The 19,863-nt window shown below is 39.8% G+C and overlaps 1 protein-coding gene across 3 annotated transcripts in view; it reads left to right on the top strand.

Annotated features, from left to right (window-relative positions):
• The window catches only part of BAZ1B (bromodomain adjacent to zinc finger domain 1B), a 71,175-nt gene that overhangs the window by 3,042 nt on the left and 48,270 nt on the right, over positions 1 to 19,863 (top strand). For all 3 annotated transcript variants that reach the window (XM_073884279.1, XM_025864546.2, XM_025864545.2), the window contains exons 2-4: positions 5,778 to 5,894; positions 9,893 to 10,037; positions 18,978 to 19,179. In XM_073884279.1, the coding sequence (XP_073740380.1) occupies positions 5,778 to 5,894; positions 9,893 to 10,037; positions 18,978 to 19,179 (464 nt within the window). The remainder of the gene's footprint in view (positions 1 to 5,777; positions 5,895 to 9,892; positions 10,038 to 18,977; positions 19,180 to 19,863) is intronic.

Here is a 19,863-nt window from a genome sequence, read left to right as displayed (position 1 = left end):
GCTACAAGCAACCTGCTGTGGGCTAATGTTTTTGTTGTATTGCTTTAACTATCCTCCTCTGTAAAGCTTAGAAGCAAGTATTTCCTAACCTTTGTAGCCTCGATATATGAGAGCTTTTAAATGGTGTGATGAGGAGGGGCTGTTAGAACACAGTTAATCTGGCACTAGGCAAGAGTGACTAGAGCATGTTTTAAGAGTTGGACTTAAATTGTAGTTGCAAGCCAGGATTTTATTGGATGTTGGAATAGTGAGTTCTTATGTTGATTTTTATAATTTAATTTCTTTAAAGAAGTTACACTAAATGAGAATTGCTTTTAACTTGATGACAGACTGTTCCAAAGACAGAAGAGAGGATAAAAAGCAAATCTTGAGTTTGTGCTTTGTCATTTCACATAGAACTCTTAGGGTTATAGTTATTCTTATTTAACCTCCATACTTTTCTGGGCCACTTCCTTTCAGGCTATCAAGTACTTTATTTAAAGAAACAATCCTTACAAGGCTAAAGAGAACAAAGAAACAGCATATTGTGGTAAGGAGGTAGCTCTTGAAATCACGAAAAAGTAGATGCATAGTGAGATATATAGGATTTGAGAATATCTTGTCATTTATAACATACAGTCTTTGGAGAGTTGCTTTGACATTTTGTCTGCAATTATATGTGCAACAGTGGCTGGAACATAAAAACCTCAATTGGCATTTGCTCTGAGTAGTTATTTGAGTGTAAGTGACTTATTTTGGTAACCTAAAATCTGAAATAGGATTTAGAGGCAGCTGACCGAATATCCTTGTAATAGGCTTTTTTCCCTTGATTTTGACTTTTTTTGCTCTTTCTCTTAACATAAGTCAAAGTAATAACCAGAACAGAGTTACATAAACTTAAAAATACCCAGTGTTGGGGTTGTAGGAATTTTAGTTTTGAACTTGTGAGATTAATCTTAGGTGACTAGTCAGTTTTTTTTCCTTTTTAAGATTTCATTTATTTATTTGACAGAGACACAGTAAGAGAGGGAACACAAGCAGGGGGAGTGGGAGAGGGAGAAGCAGGCTTCCTGCTGAGCAGGGAGCCCGACACAGGGCTTGATCCCAGGACCCCGGGATCACGACCTGAGCCAAAGGCAGACGCCCAACGACTGAGCCACCCAGGTGCCCCAGGTTCTTGAATTTTAAAACTTAAAAAAAAATTTTTTTTTAAATATTTTATTTATTTATTTGAGAGAGAGAATGAGAGACAGAGGTTGAGAAGGAGGGGGCTCAGAGGGAGAAGCAGACTCCCTGCTGAGCAGGGAGCCCGATGAAGGATTCAATCCAGGACTAGATCCCGAGACTCCAGGATCATGACCTGAGCCGAAGGCAGTTGCTTAGCCAACTGAGCCATCCAGGCGCCCTGAATTTTAAAACTTGAAAGAAGTTTTCTATAGCTTGGGTAAAGAAGTGGGAATGGAGATTGAGCTGTTTAGTGGGGCTGGACCGCATAGGTCTTTGGGAGATAGGTTGAGAAGTTTGGACTTTGCCTTGAGTTTATGGGAGGCTGTTTACAGATTCGAACAGGATAGAAGCAGGTTCTTGGGAAGTTCACTGTGGCTGCAGTGTTGAGAATGGATCTGCAGCCTAGAGACTAGTGGCAGCTAAACTGGTGAGGCCATTATTAAGTAAACTAGGCAACAGGTATGGGGGTCTGAACAAATTTACTAGCCCCTGAGGAGAGAAGTATATAGCTTTCAGAATAAATTAGGTAGATTTGACGGGATTTGGTGATTGGCGAGGAATCAAGGATAATGTTTTGGTTGTCATTTGGTTAGTGGGTCATTCTCAATTAATAGAGAGCGCTGGAAGAGGATCTAGTGTTTTTTTTTTTTTCTTTTTGTTTTGACTGGGAATGGGTGGGGAGGGTAGGAAGTGAGTGTTTAGTTTGGATGTTCTTCTATTGAGTTGCTTTGGATATCCAAATGGAGGTGTCTGTATTGCTAGTGTATTATAGGGGCCTGGAGTTCAGAGAGGAGACTGAGCTGGTGATAGAAATGACTAGCGTATAGAGATAGTCATTGAAGTTATGGGAATGGATGCGGTCACCCCGAATGAGAATGCTGGACTGATAGTGATTTTTCAAAGGGTGAGAAAGATACGTATCAGAGTAGGAGAGAGTTTATTGTTTTTTTTTTTTTTTTTTTAAAGATTTTATTTATTTGACAGAGAGAGACACAGTGAGAGAGGGAACACAAGCAGGGGGAGTGGGAGAGGGAGAAGCAGGCTTCCCGCCGAGCAGGGAGCCTGATGTGGGGCTCGATCCCAGGACCCTGGGATCATGACCTGAGCCGAAGGCAGACACTTAATGACTGAGCCACCCAGGCGCCCCGAGAGAGTTTATTGTTTGCAAAAGCATAATCAGTAAAAAATGTTTGATACTTAAATATGTATTGTTTGAGGAAAATAAAGTTTCTCCCTTTTTTCTTCTTAAAAGAATAAAAATCATGGAACTTGCTCAACAAAATCTTGATTGGTGGAGTGATTTTCAGTACTGTGGGAGCCACAGGATTGCTTCTCAGGGTGAACGTATTTGCATTTCAGGGGCCTGAGAGCAAATGAGATTTTAAAGTAAGAAGAAGAACTGGGTTTATTTTTATTTTTATTTTTTTTTAAAGATTTTATTTATTTGATAGAGAGCGACACAGCGAGAGAGGGAACACAAGCAGGGGGAGAGGCAGAGGGAGAGGGAGAAGCAGGCTTCCTGCGGAGCAGGGAGCGCGATGTGGGGCTCGATCCCAGGACCCTGGGATCATGACCTGAGCCGAAGGCAGACGCTTAACGACTGAGCCACCCAGGCGCCCCAAGAACTGGGTTTAAAAACAAGACTGAGAAGAAGGATGTTTGGGTGAGAAGCATAAAAGACCAGAGAAGGATTACCAGTGAGGCCAATTAAAATGTTTAAAAATATTTTGGCTAGCTGAGAAGTGAGGATCAGAGGCTGAATTTGAATAATGGTTCTGTTGTAGAAGAGGAAGGACTGAACTGAGCCATAGATATGTGATTGCAATTAGGGACTGAAGAGCTGAGGATGATTCCTTGGTGTCTGACTGGGACACTAGGGCCTTTCAGTGGCATTGGGAATAACTGTTAAGGAGCAAGCTTAGGAGGGAGGGAAGAGGTAATAAGAGTTTAGTTTAGAAAAAGTTGGATTGGAGGTATCATTGAGGCATCCAGGTGATACCACGTTGCTGGCCCTGTAGGTCTACATCACAGGAGGATGACTGGGCACATTATTCCTACTTTTAAAAATAGCAGCTAAGGGCGCCTGGGTGGCTCAGTTGGTTAAGCGACTGCCTTCGGCTCAGGTTATGATCCTGGAGTCCCGGGATCGAGTCCCACATCGGGCTCCCTCCTTAGCAGGGAGTCTGCTTCTCCCTCTGACCCTCTTCCCCCTCGTGCTCTCTATCTCTCATTCTCTCTCTCTCAAATAAATAAGTAAAATCTTTAAAAAAAAATAAAAATAGCAGCTAATAACAAAAACTAAAATTCTTTCTTTAGGACATGTTTGTTTATCTCACATTCTCTCTGATTACACAGTGAATTTCTTCAATGTAAGTAAATATTGTGTTAGAGTGTTACGAAGCTTTTTGAATGTGTAAATCTATTTACTGATTCTTTCTGTCATTATTTTACCTCCCCTTCCCCAGTGCAAACAGATAAAACCAGAAAACAAATGTATCTTGTTATGATTAGTTATGATAATGTCACTTTGGAAGCCATGCTGTTTCCTTTTCTCTCTGTAAGTTTTTATAAATTTTCAGTGAGATTGAATTTACATAGTTTTATATGGAAGCTTGCCTCCTGGTTTTTGCTGGTACTTCTTTATTGTTTAGTCATTTAAATATATTAGCACCATTCCCCCCCCCCCACCCCCAGAAAAAAAGATTTACTATTTTGTGTTTGGCAGATCCTGAGAAAGATACAGTAAGGGAACGTGCTTACATTATTGGCTAAAACTATTCTTTTTGGATTACCTCTGGATTTGTCCCTGTCGTCTGTCTTTTCACTGATTATTGATTGACCCTGGAAAACCAAGAATCTCCATATATTAAAAATGAATTACTTGTTTATTTTATTTTATTTTTTTAAAGATTTTTTTATTTATTTGAGAGAGAGAGAATGAGAGAGAGTGAGAGCACGAGAGGGAAGAGGGTCAGAGGGAGAAGCAGACTCCCCGCTCAGCAGGGAGCCCGACACGGGACTCGATCCCGGGACTCCAGGATCATGACCCGAGCCAAAGGCAGTCACTTAACCAACTGAGCCACCCAGGCACCTGAATTACTTGTTTAGTTGTAAGGTAATATTATGGACGAGCTGTTTAAATACTTCTATTTCAACTATAAAAACTGTCACTTGGAAAGTACAGAGATTGGCAGCTAATTCTCTAGTTGTGGTATCAGTTTATTTTCCTGGGTAGCATCTGTTGCTGTGCGTAAAGTAAATTAGTTGTCATTTGAATTTGAATGTGGCTGTCTGGTAGTGAATTCTAGTTGAGATGGTGTGGAAAGTTACCATTTATATGGCACTAATAGGATGTTCTCTTCCTTCATCTGTCCTACAAGGATTGAACAGTGTCTGGTAAATGACTTGTGAGTGTAGTATTACTGGAGACAACATAAAGCCTGGGTAAATATGGTATCAAAATTATTTTTAGGGCTTTATGGAATTTATTTTTTAAACTCTAAGGATCAACAGGTGTTTCCGAGGTAGACTGGAAGGCTTCTAGTAAATGGATCATTAGCATATGCACAGGGTTATTCCAAACTGCCTATGAGACTAGGGTAGTTCTCTCATCATTCCATGGAGCAGATTCTTAAGCTTGCTGACCATCTGGGTTGTGTAACAATTCCACATACCTTAAATTCTTATTCCTTATGACTTGTGTTTAATTTACCTTTATCTTTTCTTATAAATTTTCAGCGCCGTGGGAGTTTTCTTGAAATGAAACAGGTGATGGGGCGCCTGGGTGGCTCAGTTGGTTAAGCGACTGCTTTCGGCTCAGGTCATGATCCTGGAGTCCCGGGATCGAGTCCCACATCGGGCTCCCTGCTCAGCGGGAAGCCTGCTTCTCCCTCTGACCCTCTTCCGTCTCGTGCTCTCTATCTCTCATTCTCTCTCTCTCAAATAAATAAATAAAATCTTTAAAAAAAAAATGAAACAGGTGAATTGAAGAAATCACGTTTATAACAAAATACTAATTTTTAAAGAAATTTTATTTTAGGGCGCCTGGGTGGCTCAGTTGGTTGAGCGACTGCCTTGGCTCAGGTCATGATCCTGGAGTCCTGGGATCGAGTGCCGCATCGGGCTCCCTGCTCGGTGGGGAGTCTGCTTCTCCCTCTCCCACTCCCCCCTCTTGTGCTCTCTCTCATTCTTTCTCTCAAATAAATAAATAAAATCTTTAAAAAAAATTTACTTTAAAGTAATTTCTACACCTGGTATGGGGCTCAAACCAACAACCCCAAGGTCAGGAGTTGCATGCTCCACCGACTGAGCCATCCAGGTGCCCCTAAAATATTAGTATTTTATTTGTAAAACAAAACATGACAAACCATTTAAATCCTTCTTTAAAGCTTTAATCATTTTATTTGAATTTGCCACTTGGAAACTCTGATTTCAATTTTAGCTTTTTATGCTGTACATTATAGAAAGGATGCTCTAGGTATTTTTTTTTTTTTATGTTACGAAGTATTTTACAGATATGGATAGGTTGTCTCTGTTGCTTGAATATTGTTTTCCTGAGCCACGGCTAACAGAGAGTATGAGGCCCGCCTGGAAAGGTACAGTGAGCGCATTTGGACATGTAAGAGTACTGGAAGCAGTCAACTAACACACAAGGAGGCCTGGGAGGAGGAACAGGAAGTTGCTGAACTGTAAGTAATAGAAGCATTGCCCTTCTAGCACCATCTTCATATTATTAGGAAAGGGGGGATATTGAGAGTAAAGTAGTATTTATATTTAAATTTATGGGGATACATTGGAATACATTACATTAGTGTAATGTGTTGGTGTCTGAGTGTTCTTGTCTAGTGGCATTTTGCTGGTAACAAAGTATGTGGAATATATAGTTGTGTACACTTATTTAGGATTTGCCAGGCTTTTGAGTGTTCTTGCTCTATTCTTCTACCTTGAAAATACTCTGGAAATGTGGTTTTTGTTTTGTTTATTGTTTTTTTTTAATGTTTTATTTATTTATTCATGAGAGTCGGAGAGAGAGAGAGAGAGGCAGAGGCAGAGGGAGAAGCAGGCTCCCCGCCTAGCAGGGAGCCCGATGCGGGACTCGATCCCAGGACCCTGGGATCATGACCTGAGCCGAAGGCAGACGCTTAACCATCTGAGCCACCCAGGCGCCCCTTGTTTATTGTCTTAAAAGATTTTTTATTCATTTGAGAAAGAGAGAATGTGAGCATGAGTGGGGGCGGGCAGAGGAAGAGGGAGAAGCCGACTCTCCGCTGAGCAGGGAGCCCGATGTGGGGCTCGATCCCAGGACTCTGGGATCATGACCTGAGCTGAAGGCAGACGCTTAACGACTGAGCCACCCAGGCGCCCCTTGTTTTGCTTTTAGAGAGAGCAAACACATGCTTGAGGGGTGTGGAGGGGCAGAGGAAGGAGAGAGTCTTAAGCAGGCTCCATGCTCAGTGCAGAGCCCAATGTGGGGCTGGCGGGGCTCGATCTCAACAACCCTGATATCATGACCTGAGCCGAAATCAACTGAGCCCCCCAGGCACCCCTGGAAATGTGATTCTGAACAAAGGAAGTTGATAATCTAGAAGTAATATGGAGACAGCAAATTAGAAAGTTTTCTTTATTTTGTGGTCATTTGAAATTTAGGACAGTCTTTACATAGCTACCAAAAATAAACACACAGTTTGAAGACTGAGTAGGGTGGTTGAATGAGGTGTCTTTAAAAATCCTGTCTATGTTTAAGTACCTGCTCATCTGGGTATTCTCTCAGAGAAAACTGTTTGGTCAGAAGGAACATGCAAAAGATAAATGGAAACCAGATAATAAAACAGAACTCAGTTTTAGGAATTGTGCAAAGAAGCTTTTTCTGTGGATTTTTCATTGACTTCTCTTGATAGATAAACAGAGAGCATACAATTGAGTAATCTGATACTGTTCTGCTTTTTTGCTGGTGTGACGGCACTAGGTTCAGTTGAGACCTGGTTCTAGTAATGGCTCCATCACTAATAATTGTTGAGTCTGTTAACCTGGTGCCTGTTTCTTCTTTGCTTGATCACTTAACAATGTTCCATTTTGGATTAGTGCAATTTACGTATATATTTCCTTTAGTGTACTAGACCAGGGGTTAGCTAGCCTTTTCTGTAAAGTGCCAGTTAGTAAATATTTTAGGGTTTGTGGGCCATATGATTTCTGTCTCAGCTGTTCATCTCTGACATTGTACAGTGAAAACAGCCTTAGGTAAAAATGTAAATGAATGTGAATGACTGTAAATAAAGGAAAATATTATTTACAAAAACTAGTGGATGGCTGAATTTGGCCCATGGGCTGTTGTCGACCCTCATGGTAGCTTGTAGACTTCTTGAGGGCAGGTCTCATATTTGACTTATTCTGGAATTGGTTACAGTGGCTAGGCACTATCTTCTGCAATATATAAGCACTTACTGTTTGCTCTTTGCAAATAGAGATAATGCTACCTTTTCTGGGTGTCTTTTGGGACAAAAAGATATGTGTGTGAAAATTCATTGTAAATAAAAAGATGGTAACCATTAACCTATAATAAAGAGTATGAGGAGTACTCAGGAGGAAGTCAGTTATTGTTACTGGTAATATGATTATGTACCAGAAAAACCCAAAGAGAATCAAGTGAAAAACTGTTAGGAATAAATAGGAGAATTCAGTTTCAAAATGTAAATAAATTCCTTTCCTAGATACAAAGAGACAGTGGGAATTTAGAGGCTAGAGACTAACCTGGAGTTGTTAGGGAAAACTTCATGAGGCTTATTGAGGAAGGTGACACTTGGAAGGATAGTTTGTACCAAATTATAGAAGACAGGAGGAGACATTTGTATTTAATTCATTGAACAATAGGAGGACAGCAATAATTTTTGAACAGCAGAGAAACATGGGATTGGAGTTAGGCTTTGAGATTAATCTGGAAGCAGTGTGTAGGATGAGTTAGAGAAGGAAGAGCAGGTGGGAAGTTGATGTAGGCTTGCTAGGATAGTATTGAGGTAGAGAGTCATGACATTATTGGGAATAGAAATAATAAGATGGATTCTCTAATCCTTCCTGAAAAGAGGGGTTTTGGCCTTAACTTTGGAAAAGCTCTATAAACTTTCTTCTTGAAAAGTCGTAATATACATTAGCATATTAAGGATTTTCAGAAGACTTCCACTAAAGAAATGGTTGCTTGGTTTAACCTTGTGGGTTTCAAACTTATTTGAGCTTAGAAGCCATTATAGCAGAGGGAATTTCTGAAAAACACAGTTGGGGCGTGTTTTATGTGATTTGATAGTGAACAGAATATAGGGTGTGATGGGAGGGATTACTGAAAAAGTATGGTTTTACAATTTTTATTCAAAGTAGAAATCACTTTTTTCCATTTATAAAAGTAATGCATACTTGTTATAAGAATGTAAGCAATACAGATTTAATATAAGGATCTGAACATCACTGTCCAGCCTCACTCCCCAGAAGTAACCATGGACAGTGAAGTTCTAAGCCTATTGACTGGGAGGCTTGATGGAGAGTGTGCATTCTTAGGGGCCAGGAAAGGCCTCATGGAGTTAAGGAAGTCTGAGGACATCTTGGGACGATGATTGAGCTGGGAGGGAGGATGGTAGGAAGAGGAAAAAGGTAACTGCCTTAATAAAGGCAGAGAGACTGGAAGCTTATTGATGGACTGGGGAATAGCAGATAACTCCATAGGTAAATTGTAAGGCAGTATACTAAGATTTTAAGGCTAGCAGTCAGTTGTAGGAACATTTTTAGTTATAAACAGCACAGAGTGACTGGGAATATTATGATAGTAAGCCTAATAGGCTGTCAGCAGTGCATGAGTGCCATGTTGCACCCTTCATTTGTTCATGTTGGGTATGTTAATTAAAATTCTTTTTTGCGGGGCGCCTGGGTGGCTCAGATGGTTAAGTGTCTGCCTTCGGCTCAGGTCATGATCCCAGGGTCCTGGGATCGAGCCCCACATCAGGCTCCTGGCTCAGCGGGGTGTCTGCTTCTCCCTTTCCCTCTGCCTCTCTCCCTGCTCATGCTCTCTCTCTCCCTCTCTGTATCTCTTTGTCTCAAGTGAATAAATAATATCTTAAAAGAATAAAAAATAAAATAAAATTCTCTTTTGCTAGTTTAATAAATGAAAAGTAGTACTTCATTGTTTTACTTTTGCAAGGGCTTTGGGATTCAAGTTATGGTTCCAACATGTTAACCCTTCCTGATTTATTTCCCTTATTCATAAAGTGAAAATTCTAGACATGTCACAAGGTATTGTGAGACCTAAACGAATGAATGCATAGGAAAGAATTTTATTGACTGAAACCTAACACAAATAGAATCAAGTTATGGACTTCTAAGAAATAAAAAAAAAGGGTAAAGGATATGTTTTAAATAATTCACACCTAAAAAGGGAAGTCTGCTATACAAACAAATGGGAAAATGTTCAGCCTTACTGATGATGTGCCTATTAATTTTATTTTCCAAATGAGAAAATTAACCTGGATAAGCCCATCTGACAGAGCTTTTTACAGTTCCTTCTTTGTCCTGCATGCCACATGGTTTTTAAGCTTTCTATTCTCCAGTGCCTGCTTATATTTGCTAAAGAAAGGTTTGCACTAACTGAATTAATTCTCTAGATAGGTTTTTGTGCATTTTCTTGGTAACTAATAACATGTTTGTTTAGTTTGAAGGAGGAGTTCCCTGCCTGGTACGAGAAACTTGTTCTGGAAATGGTTCACCATAACACAGCCTCTTTAGAGAAATTAGTAGATACTGCTTGGTTGGAGATCATGACCAAATACGCTGTGGGAGAAGAGTGTGATTTTGAGGTAAGCCCCTAATTTTTTTTTTTTTTTGGAACTACTTGACTCACTAACCATACATTGAGATTAGAGCTTCCAGCATAGATTACAGAGTGTAGTTCTGTGTGTAAAATTGCGTTATATTTGAAGTCTGCTTTACTTAGTATCAGATATTGTAAGGATCAAATTTTAGAACTGTATTCATTGTTGGGAATGTTTAATATTATGTTAGTATTACGGTAACTATTGGGACGCCTGGATGGCTCAGTCAGTTCAGCATCTGCCTTTGGCTCAAGTCATGATCCCAGGGTCCTGGGATTGAGCCTGAAGTCCAGCTCCCTTCTCAGTGGGGAGTCTGCTTGTCCCTCTGCCTTTGCCGCTTTGCCCCTCCGTCTCTCCCCCCGGCTTGTGCACTCTCTCTCACTTGCGTGCGCTCTCTCTCTCTCTCTCACAAATAAATAAAATCTTTAAAAAAATACTATGGTAATTGTTATACTCTGTACCATTGCATCCTTGTTTGCCCTGTTTTATCCCTTTTTGATAACTGCTATCTTGGCTTTTTTTGGTTGTGTAATTTTTTCATACTTTGTTTCAAAGACTTTCAGATAATGTTTAATCCAAATCTATGGTACCAACAAGCAAAGAATGTCATTCACTACAATAGTGAGTGAGTTGACTTTTTTCTTTTCTTTCTTTTTTTTTTTTTTTACTAAATTTGTTTTTTTAATTTTCTAGTCCAGATAGCACAAGGATAACTATGCCTAAAGTAAAAACCTGACACTAAAGCAATCCCTATATAATCCTTTGAAAGCTTAAAGTAAAATTCACGAAGAAGGGAACTAACATTTGTTAAATATCTGTATGTACTGGATACTGGACTGATTGCTTTGCCATAACATCTTGCGGAATCTGCACAGAAAATGGTGAGGTGGTAAACAGGCTCAGATATTTATCTATTTTTTAAATTTATTTTTTCTTTTTTATTTAAATTTAATTAACATATAGTGTATTATTAGTTTCAGAGGTAACTTAGTGACTCATCAGTTGTTTATAACACCCAGTACTCATTACATCACGTGCCCTTCTCAATGCCCATCACCCAGTTACCCCACCCTCCCACCCTCCTTCCCTCCAGCAACCTTCAGTTTGTTTCCTGTAGTTAAGAGTCTCTTATGGTTTGTCTCCCTCTCTGCTTTTGTCTTATTTTCCTTCCCTTCCCCTGTGTTCATCTGTTTTGTTTATTAAATTCCACATGAGTGAAATCATATGATATTTATCTTTCTCTGACAGACTCATTTTACTTAGCATAATATCCTCTAGTTCCATCCACATCATTGCAGATGGCAAGATTTCATTCTTTTTTGGTGGCAGAGTAATATTCCATTGTGTGCTTGCCTGCGTGCGCGTGTGTATGTACCACATCTTCTTTATCCATTCATCTGTCGGTGGACATCTGGGCTCTTTCCATCATTTGGCTGTTGTGGATGTTGCTGCTATAAACATTGGGTGCATGTCAGGCTCAAGTATTTAAATAGCTTGTTTAGGGCTCCTGGCTGGCTCAGTTGGTGGAGCATGTGACTCTTGATCTTGGGGCTATGAGTTCAAGCCCCACACTGGGTATAGAGATAGCTCAAAAAAAAAACCAAAAAAAAACCTTAAAAAAAATAGCTTGTTCAGATTGATTTTTTTTTTTTTTAAGATTTTATTTATTTGTCAGAGAGCGCGAGTGAGCACAAACAGAGGGAGTGGCAGGCAGAGGGAGAAGCAGACTCCCCGCTGAGCAGGGAGCCTGATGCGGGACTCGATCCCAGGACCCTGGGATCATGACCTGAGCCGAAGGCAGCCCCTTAACCAACTGAGCCACCCAGGCGTCCTCAGATTGATATGTTTTAGTTAAGAGTAGTTTCAGCTGTATGTAATTATGATAGCTGACTAGCAGTGTCCAGTACTTCTCAGACTTCAGCCTAAATAAAATCACTTGGAGGACTTCTGAACTTGGGCACCATTCCCGAGGGTAGGGCCTAAAAGTATGCAGTTCTGACCAGCTCCAGGGTGTGATGATGACACTCTGGGGACAACACTTTGAGTAGTATTGGCTTAAGCAATGAAGACATTTGATTATCTCACATAGTAAGTCTTAGAGGCAGGTGGTACCATGTTTGGCATAGAGGCTGGATAATATTGTCAAAGACCTATATTTTGTATCTTTCTGCCTTTCTGCTCTTCTCTTCTCAGGGTGTTGGGTTTTGTCCTTAGCTTTGTTGCCTCTTGGTTGTGAACTTGTGACTGTATTCAGAGTGAGAAAATGGTTACTTAAGCATTGTAAGAAAATCTTTACTAGAAGTGTATACTCCCTCCCTCCTACCCTGACGCTTGTCTTTACATGTTATTGGCTAGAGTATGTCTATATAACCATCCTTAGCTGCAAGGGGGCTGAGAAAGTGAATATTGCCTTTTTATTTATTTTTTTAAAGATTTATTTATTTATTCGAGAGAGAGCTCAAGAGAGCATGAGCTGTGGGGAGGGGCAGAGGGAGAGGGAAAAGCAGGCTCCCTGCCAAGCAGGGAGTCTGATATGGGGCTCAATCCTAGGACCCCGAGATCGTGAGCTGAATGAAGGCAGACGCTTAACCAACTGAACCACCCACTTCACCCCCCCTTTTTTTTAAAGCCTCAGAAAAGGCAGCCTGGCAAGAGAAAAGAGGGAGGGGAATGGCTTAGGTAGCCCAATGGTAGCCAGTAAGTGATGGGACAGGGATTCAAACTTTTGTCTTTTTGTGTGGTTCCAAAGTTCTTGTTCTTTTCCCTAATTTACTTTGACTCCCTGGAGCTCCTAGCTAGTTCTTTTTGTTATATTTGTAATGTCTGTGGGTTTTAATCACATACTTTACATTAGTCAGAGTCCTGGCAGGAAACAGATGGCATATTCAAATGGTGTAATTGAATTGAATTTAATAAAGGGACTATAGATAAGAGACAACAGTGTGATCTAGGTTAAGGAAAACTAACAAGGAAAGGTTAAATACCCGATTGCTGTTAACAGTAGAGAGACTACCACTTCAAAACCCCAAAGAAACAAGGGAGGGAGTGGGTACTGGAATTAGAAAAGAGTAATGTAGTTGTAGAAGAGTACTTTGATAGTAAGATGTAACAAATTTCCTAGGGAAGTAGTCAAGGGAATAAATACCCCAACATCACTTTTCTTCCACCATCTGATTTTCTGCTCTTGCTTCCTATGGGTTGAACTCACCAAAATCTAGACAAGGGAGCCCTTTGGTGTATGCCACAAAGATCAGCCTGTAAAATACAGCACAGAGTAAGGTAGAGAAGAATGGAGACCGATTTGGAGTGGCAAAAGGAAAATATGCTGTTACACATCTGCAAGGTAAAAGAGGAAAAGTTTGACGAAGGGGGAGAGAGAAATTAGGGAGATAAGTATGCCCATAAACATATGACAAAGTGTTTAAACTCATTAGTAATCCAGGAAAGCAAATTAAAAGCTAGCAAGACCGTTTTATGGACATCAGATTAGTAAATAAGAAAAAGTCAAAATAATGGCAAGTTTTGACAAGAATGTGGAGCTGCTGGTTTACTACTATTTTGATAAACACTTCAGCATTACTGAATACAATTGAAGGTGCACATACGTTTGACAAAGGATTTTTTCCTTAAATATCCTTTTAGTAACAGTGAAGATCTTCTCATGTATTTGTTGCTATCCTTTAATTTATATATATATTTTTTAAAGATTTTATTTATTGAGAGAATGAGAGCACGAGAGGGAAGAGGGTCAGATGGAGAAGCAGACTCCCTGCTGAGCAGGGAGCCCGATGCGGGACTTGATCCCTGGACTCCAGGATCATGACCTGAGCCGAAGGCAGTCGCTTAACCAACTGAGCCACCCAGGCGCCCCTTAATTTATATTTCTTTTGGTGAAGTGTCTGTTCATATCTTTGTCCATTTTTAAATTGGATTGTTTTCTTGTTTTTGAGTTTTGAGAGTTTTTTATTCTGGGAACAAGTTCTTTATTAGGTATATGCTTTGCTTTTGCTCCCAACTAGGGTTTGTGTTTTCATTTTCTTGACAGTGTCCTTTGAAGAGCAGAATTTTTTAGTTTTCATGAAACTGAATAGGAATTTCGCAGCTATACCAGGGCACTTGGGTGCCTCAGTCGATTAAACATCTGACTCTTGGTGTTTGCTCAGGTCATGATCTCAGGGTCCTGCGATTAAGCCCCACACCTGCTTGAGATTCTCTCTCCTCCCCCTCCCCGCCGTGCACACTCTCTCAAATAAAGAAATCTTTATTTATTTATTTATTTTAAAGATTTTTATTTATTTATTGAGAGAGAGAGAGAGAATGGTAGAGAGAGAGCATGAGAGGGAAGAAGGTCAGAGTCTCTGGAGAGGCAGACTCCCTGCTGAGCAGGGAGCCCGATGTGGGACTCGATCCTGGGACTCCAGGATCATGACCTGAGCCGAAGGCAGTCGCTTAACCGACTGAGCCACCCAGGCACCCTCAAATAAAGAAATCTTTAAAAAAAAGCAACTACACCTAATTGTATGTGTAATTACATTTAATATAAATGATCTAAACATTTAAATTAAAAGGTAGAAATTGCCAGATTGGATAAAAAAACCAAGACCCAGTTATATGCTGCCTATAAGAAAGATGCAAATAAGATTATAGTAAAACGATGGAGAAAGAGATACCATCCTAACATTAGGTCAAAAGAAATCTGGAGTGGCTATAAAAGTATCAAAGTAGATTTCAGGGCAAAAAATATTACCAGATAAAGAAATATTTCATAATGACAGAGGGGTCCATTTATTAAGAGGACATAGCAGCCCTTTATGTTTATGCATTTACTAAAGAGAATTTCAAGATCTATGAAATGGGGTGCCTGGGTGGCTCAGGCGGTTAAGTGTCCCGACTCTTGATTTCAGCTCAGGGTTGAGGGGTTGAGCCCTGCATCTGGGCTCTGCACTCAGCAGGGAGTCTGCTTCTCTCTTTCTCCCTTTCCCTCTGTACCCCCCACCCCCTGTGTGTGCTCTCTCTCTCTCTCTTTCAAATAAATACAGCTTAAAAAAGATCTGTGAAACAGCAATGGATAGAACTATAAGAAGAAGTAGACATCACAGCTATAGTTGGCGATTTCAACACCCTGTTCTCAGTAACTGATAGAAAAAGTAGACAGAAAGTCAGCAAGAATATGGAAAACTTGAATGGCATTATCAACTGACTTAACCTCATTGCCATTTGTAAAATACTCTACCTGATAACTATAGAATAGACATTCCTCCCAAGTGCAGAATTTTCCAAGGTGGACCATACTTCAGGCCATAAAAAAGTAAATAAATTTAAAAGGACTCAAGTCATACAAAGAATATACTGTGACCAAAATGGAATTAAATTAGAAATCGATAATAGCTATCTGGAAACCGCAGATAATTGGAAACTCAGTAACACACCGTTAACTTACTTGGATTAGGAAAAAAATTGAAAGGGAAATTAGAAAATGTTTTGAACTGCATGGAAGTGAAAACAATGTGTTAGAATTTATGAGATGCTACCTATGGTAGGGCTTAGGAGAAATGTATAGCACTAAGCAACCAAACTTTTTTATTAGAAAAAAACGGTCTCAAATCGTTGACCTTGGCTTCTACCTTAAGAGATAAGAAAAAGAAAAGCAAATTAAATCCAAAGAAAACAGAAAAAGAAAGGATTTAATAAAGATCAAAGTAGAAATTTGTAAAATAGAAAACAGGAAAATCAATGAAACCAAAAGCTGCTAATTTGAAAAAGATCAATAAAATCGATAAACCTCCAGCCAAACTCCCAGGGTAAAAAGAGAAGACACAAATTAACCAACATGAAGAATCAGGTGATATCTATAGTCTACAGATATTGACAGGGTAATAAGGAAATATTATGAACATCTTTGACACCAATAAATTTGACAACTAAAATGGACAAATTCCTTGAAAGATACAAACTACCAAAACCCACTCAACAAGAAATAATAGAAACCTTAATAGCCCCTAACATATCTGTTAAAGAAATTAAACTTGCGGTTAAAATTATCTGACAAAACTCCAGGCCCAAATGTCTTCATTGGTGAATTCTACCAAACATTTAAGGAAGATAATAGCACCAATTCTATACAAATGTTATCAGAAAATAGAAGAGGAGAGGGAGGTGGGAATTCTTTGCAGCTCATTATGTAAGGTCAGCATTACCCTGATACTAAAACCATATAAGCACATTAAAAGAAAAAACTATGGATTAAGAAAAAAAAAATCTATGTTCATAAAACTGTCTTGTGAACATAGATGCAAAGTTTTTTAATCAAAATTTTAGCAAATGAAATCCAGCACTAGGAAAAGGACAGTTTATCATGATTCAGTGGGGTTTATCCTACAAATTCAAAGTTGTTATAAATTTATAATTCTCCTTATAAACAGGATGAAAAACCATATGGTCATCTCATTTTACACACAAAAAGCGTTCAACAAAATCCAGCATCAGTTCCTTATAATAAAAACTCTGAGCAAACTGCAAATAGAAATGCCTTCAGTCTGATAAAGGATATTTACAGAATAACCTCCAGCTGACATTGTACCTAATGGTAAAAGACTGAATGTCTGCTCTCCCACTCCATTTAACATTGTATTGGTGGTTCTAGTCAGTGGTACTATGTCAAGAAAAGGAAATAAAGGGCATCTAAATTGGGAAGGAAGAAGTAAAGTGATCTTTATTTGCAGACAACATGATTGTCTATGTAGAAAATCTGGACTCTCCCATAAAAGCTACTAGAACTAATAAGTGAGTTTATGAGCAGGGTAGCAGGATACAAGACAAGATAAATAATATGAAAACCTTGTTAGCGGGGCGCCTGGGTGGCTCAGTTGGTTAGGCGACTGCCTTCAGCTCGGGTCATGATCCTGGAGTCCCTGGATCGAGTCCCGCATCGGGCTCCCTGCTCCCTGCTCCCTGTCAAAGATGTTCATAATATTTCCTTATTACCCTTATCTCTCTCAAAATAAATTAAAAAAAAAAAAACCAGTGTTAGCAACAAACAATTGGAAATTGAAATTTAGAAAGATCAGTACCATTAAAGATTTTTTGTTTGTTTTTGGAGAGAGAGAGAGAGAGAACACGAGTGGGGGGAGGGGCAGAGGGAGAAGCAGACTCCCTGCTGAGCAGGGAGCCTGATATGGGACTTGATCCCAGGATCCCAGGATCATGACCTGAGCTGAAGGCAGACTTTTTTTTTTTAAAGATTTTTATTTATTTATTGAGAGAGAGAATGGTAGAGAGAGAGCATGAGAGGGAAGAAGGTCAGAGGGAGAAGCAGACTCCCTGCTGAGCAGGGAGCCCAATGCGGGACTCGATCCCGGGACTCCAGGACCATGACCTGAGCCGAAGGCAGTCGCTTAACCAACTGAGCCACCCAGGCACCCCTGAAGGCAGACATTTAACTGACTGAGCCACCCAGCCTCCTGGAAAGATGAGTACCCTTTATGGTAATGTCAAAAAATGTGAATCTCTTGTCAGATTACTCCCAGAGTATTTCACAAGATCCATACACTAAAAATTATAAAATGTTCCTGAGAGAAATTAAAGAAGGCCTTAAATGATAGATGCACCTTTGTTCATGGGTGGGAAAACTCAGTATTGTTGAAATGTCAGTTCTTTCTAAATTGATGTGTAGATTAACCACAATTGCAATAAAATCCCAGCAGCTTTTCAACTATACTCAAATTAAAAAATAATAATAATAAAAATCCAAACAGCTTTTTTGTAGGAATTGTCAAGCTGATTATGAAGTTCATGTGGAAGGGTGCCTGGGTGGCTCCGTCCGACTCTTGGTTTTGGCTCAGGTCATGATCACTGGTTGGGGAGATGGAGCCCTTTGCTCAGCGGGGAGTCTGCTTCCTCTGACTTCCCTCTCCCTGTCCCACTGCCCTTCTCCCTGGCTTGCATTCTCTCTCTTTCCCTGAAATAGTCTTTTTTTTTTTTTTTTTAAGAATTTTAGTTATTTGAGAGAGAGCACGAGTTGAGGGGGAGAGGCAGAGGGAGAGGGAGAAGCAGGCTCCCCACTGAGCAGGGAACCTGATGCAGGGCTCTATCCCAGGACCCTGGGATCATGACCTGAGCTGAAGGCAGTTGCTTAACTGACTGAGCCATCCAGCTGCCCCCCACTACTAATTTTTGAGAGAGGTGGAAAGATAATTAAGTGAAAAAAAGATTGTCTTTTCAACAGATGATTCTAGAATAATTGGATATCCATGTGTATAGTTGATATTTATTTATTTTTTAGAGATTTTATTTTTTAAGTAATCTACACCCAGTGTGGGGCTCAGACTCACAACCCTGAAATCAAGAGTCATGTGCTCTTCCTACTGAGCCAGCCAGGTGTTCCTGTATAGTTGATTTTCTTAAAAATGGAAATTCTTGAACTGTATTTTACATATATGTCAGGTTAGTATAATGATTGCCTTTTGGCCTTCGTACATTGGTGCATGAATTATGAACTAGATGGTGATCATTTTATTTTTTTAAGGTATTCTATTTCAACTTAGAAGTCTGAGAAATAGGGCCGCCTGGGTGGCTCAGTTGGTTAAGCGACTGCCTTCGGCTCAGGTCATGATCCTGGAGTCCCAGGATCAAGTCCCACATCGGGCTTCCTGCTCAGTGAGGAGCCTGCTTCTCCCTCTGACCCTCTTCCCTCTCGTGCTTTCTATCTCTCATTCTCTCTCTCTCTCAAATAAATAAATAAAATCTTAAAAAAAAAAAAAGTCTGAGAAATAAAGTTGGAAAAAAAATCACCGTACTTGGCTGCTTCAGAGTTTCCGTGAATTTTTGTCAGGTGAAGTGGGATGGATATTGGATAATATATTCTAAACATCTTTAGGTTTCTGATTCTTATTTATTATCTTTAATTCTCTCCTGTCTCCTTTATAGGTTGGGAAGGAAAAAATGCTCAAGGTGAGGATTGTGAAGATTCATCCTTTGGAGAAAGTAGATGAAGAGGCCACTGAGAAGAAATCAGATGGTGCCTGTGATTCTCCCTCAAGTGACAAAGAGAATTCTAGCCAAATTGCTCAGGATCATCAGAAGAAGGAGGCAATTGTGAAAGAGGATGAAGGAAGGAGAGAGAGTATTAGTATGTATGATGCTAGCTTTCCTTAGTGAGTTACGCTACTCTGTTCTGTTTATTTTATACACAAATCTTTTTGAGTTCTCTAGCAATTAGATTTGTAATTGAGTTTTGTAGATAGCTAGACATATTTTGTTCATTTATGATTCAGAAAACCAAATATTCACCAAGTGAATTCAGATTTAAACCGGCCCCCCCCAAAAGAAGATTTAAATCTCCCTGCACAATTAGGACCATTGGGAAGTCATTACCTCTGGCTGCTTAGAAATCTGTGTGCATGTACCTGTCTACCCAAGATGGGAAAGAAAGTTTGCTTTCCTTTTCTCTAAGTTGGAAATACGGAAGTAAGTGTGGAAAGAGGGTGATTGGAGTAGGAGGGGCTAATTCTATTTCTGTTTCTTTTCATATTAAAGCCAATGTGGTGCTTTTAAGGTACTTCCTTTTATCTATATTCTATAATTTAGGTCCCTCTCAGATGGGAGCTGCCAGAATTGTGAAACACTAAAAGTAATTTTTAGGGACCTGGAGACCTAACAGTGATGTTTTGAAAGTTGAGAAACTGAGATGTTTCTTCCTGTGGGAGACTTTTCAGCCTCTGAGGCTTCCGTGTGTGTGTGTGTGCGTGCGTGTGTGTGTGTGTGTGTGTGTGTGTGTGTGTGTGTGTAAATAAGGAATTTGACTGGATCCCTT

This window comes from Callorhinus ursinus, unplaced genomic scaffold, assembly GCF_003265705.2.
Source record: "Callorhinus ursinus isolate GAN/ISIS: 27379988/994484 unplaced genomic scaffold, GSC_fseal_2.0 scaffold55, whole genome shotgun sequence".
Lineage (NCBI taxonomy): Eukaryota > Metazoa > Chordata > Mammalia > Carnivora > Otariidae > Callorhinus > Callorhinus ursinus.
Note: the sequence above shows the minus strand (reverse complement) of the source record. Positions and strands in the feature narration are given on the sequence as shown.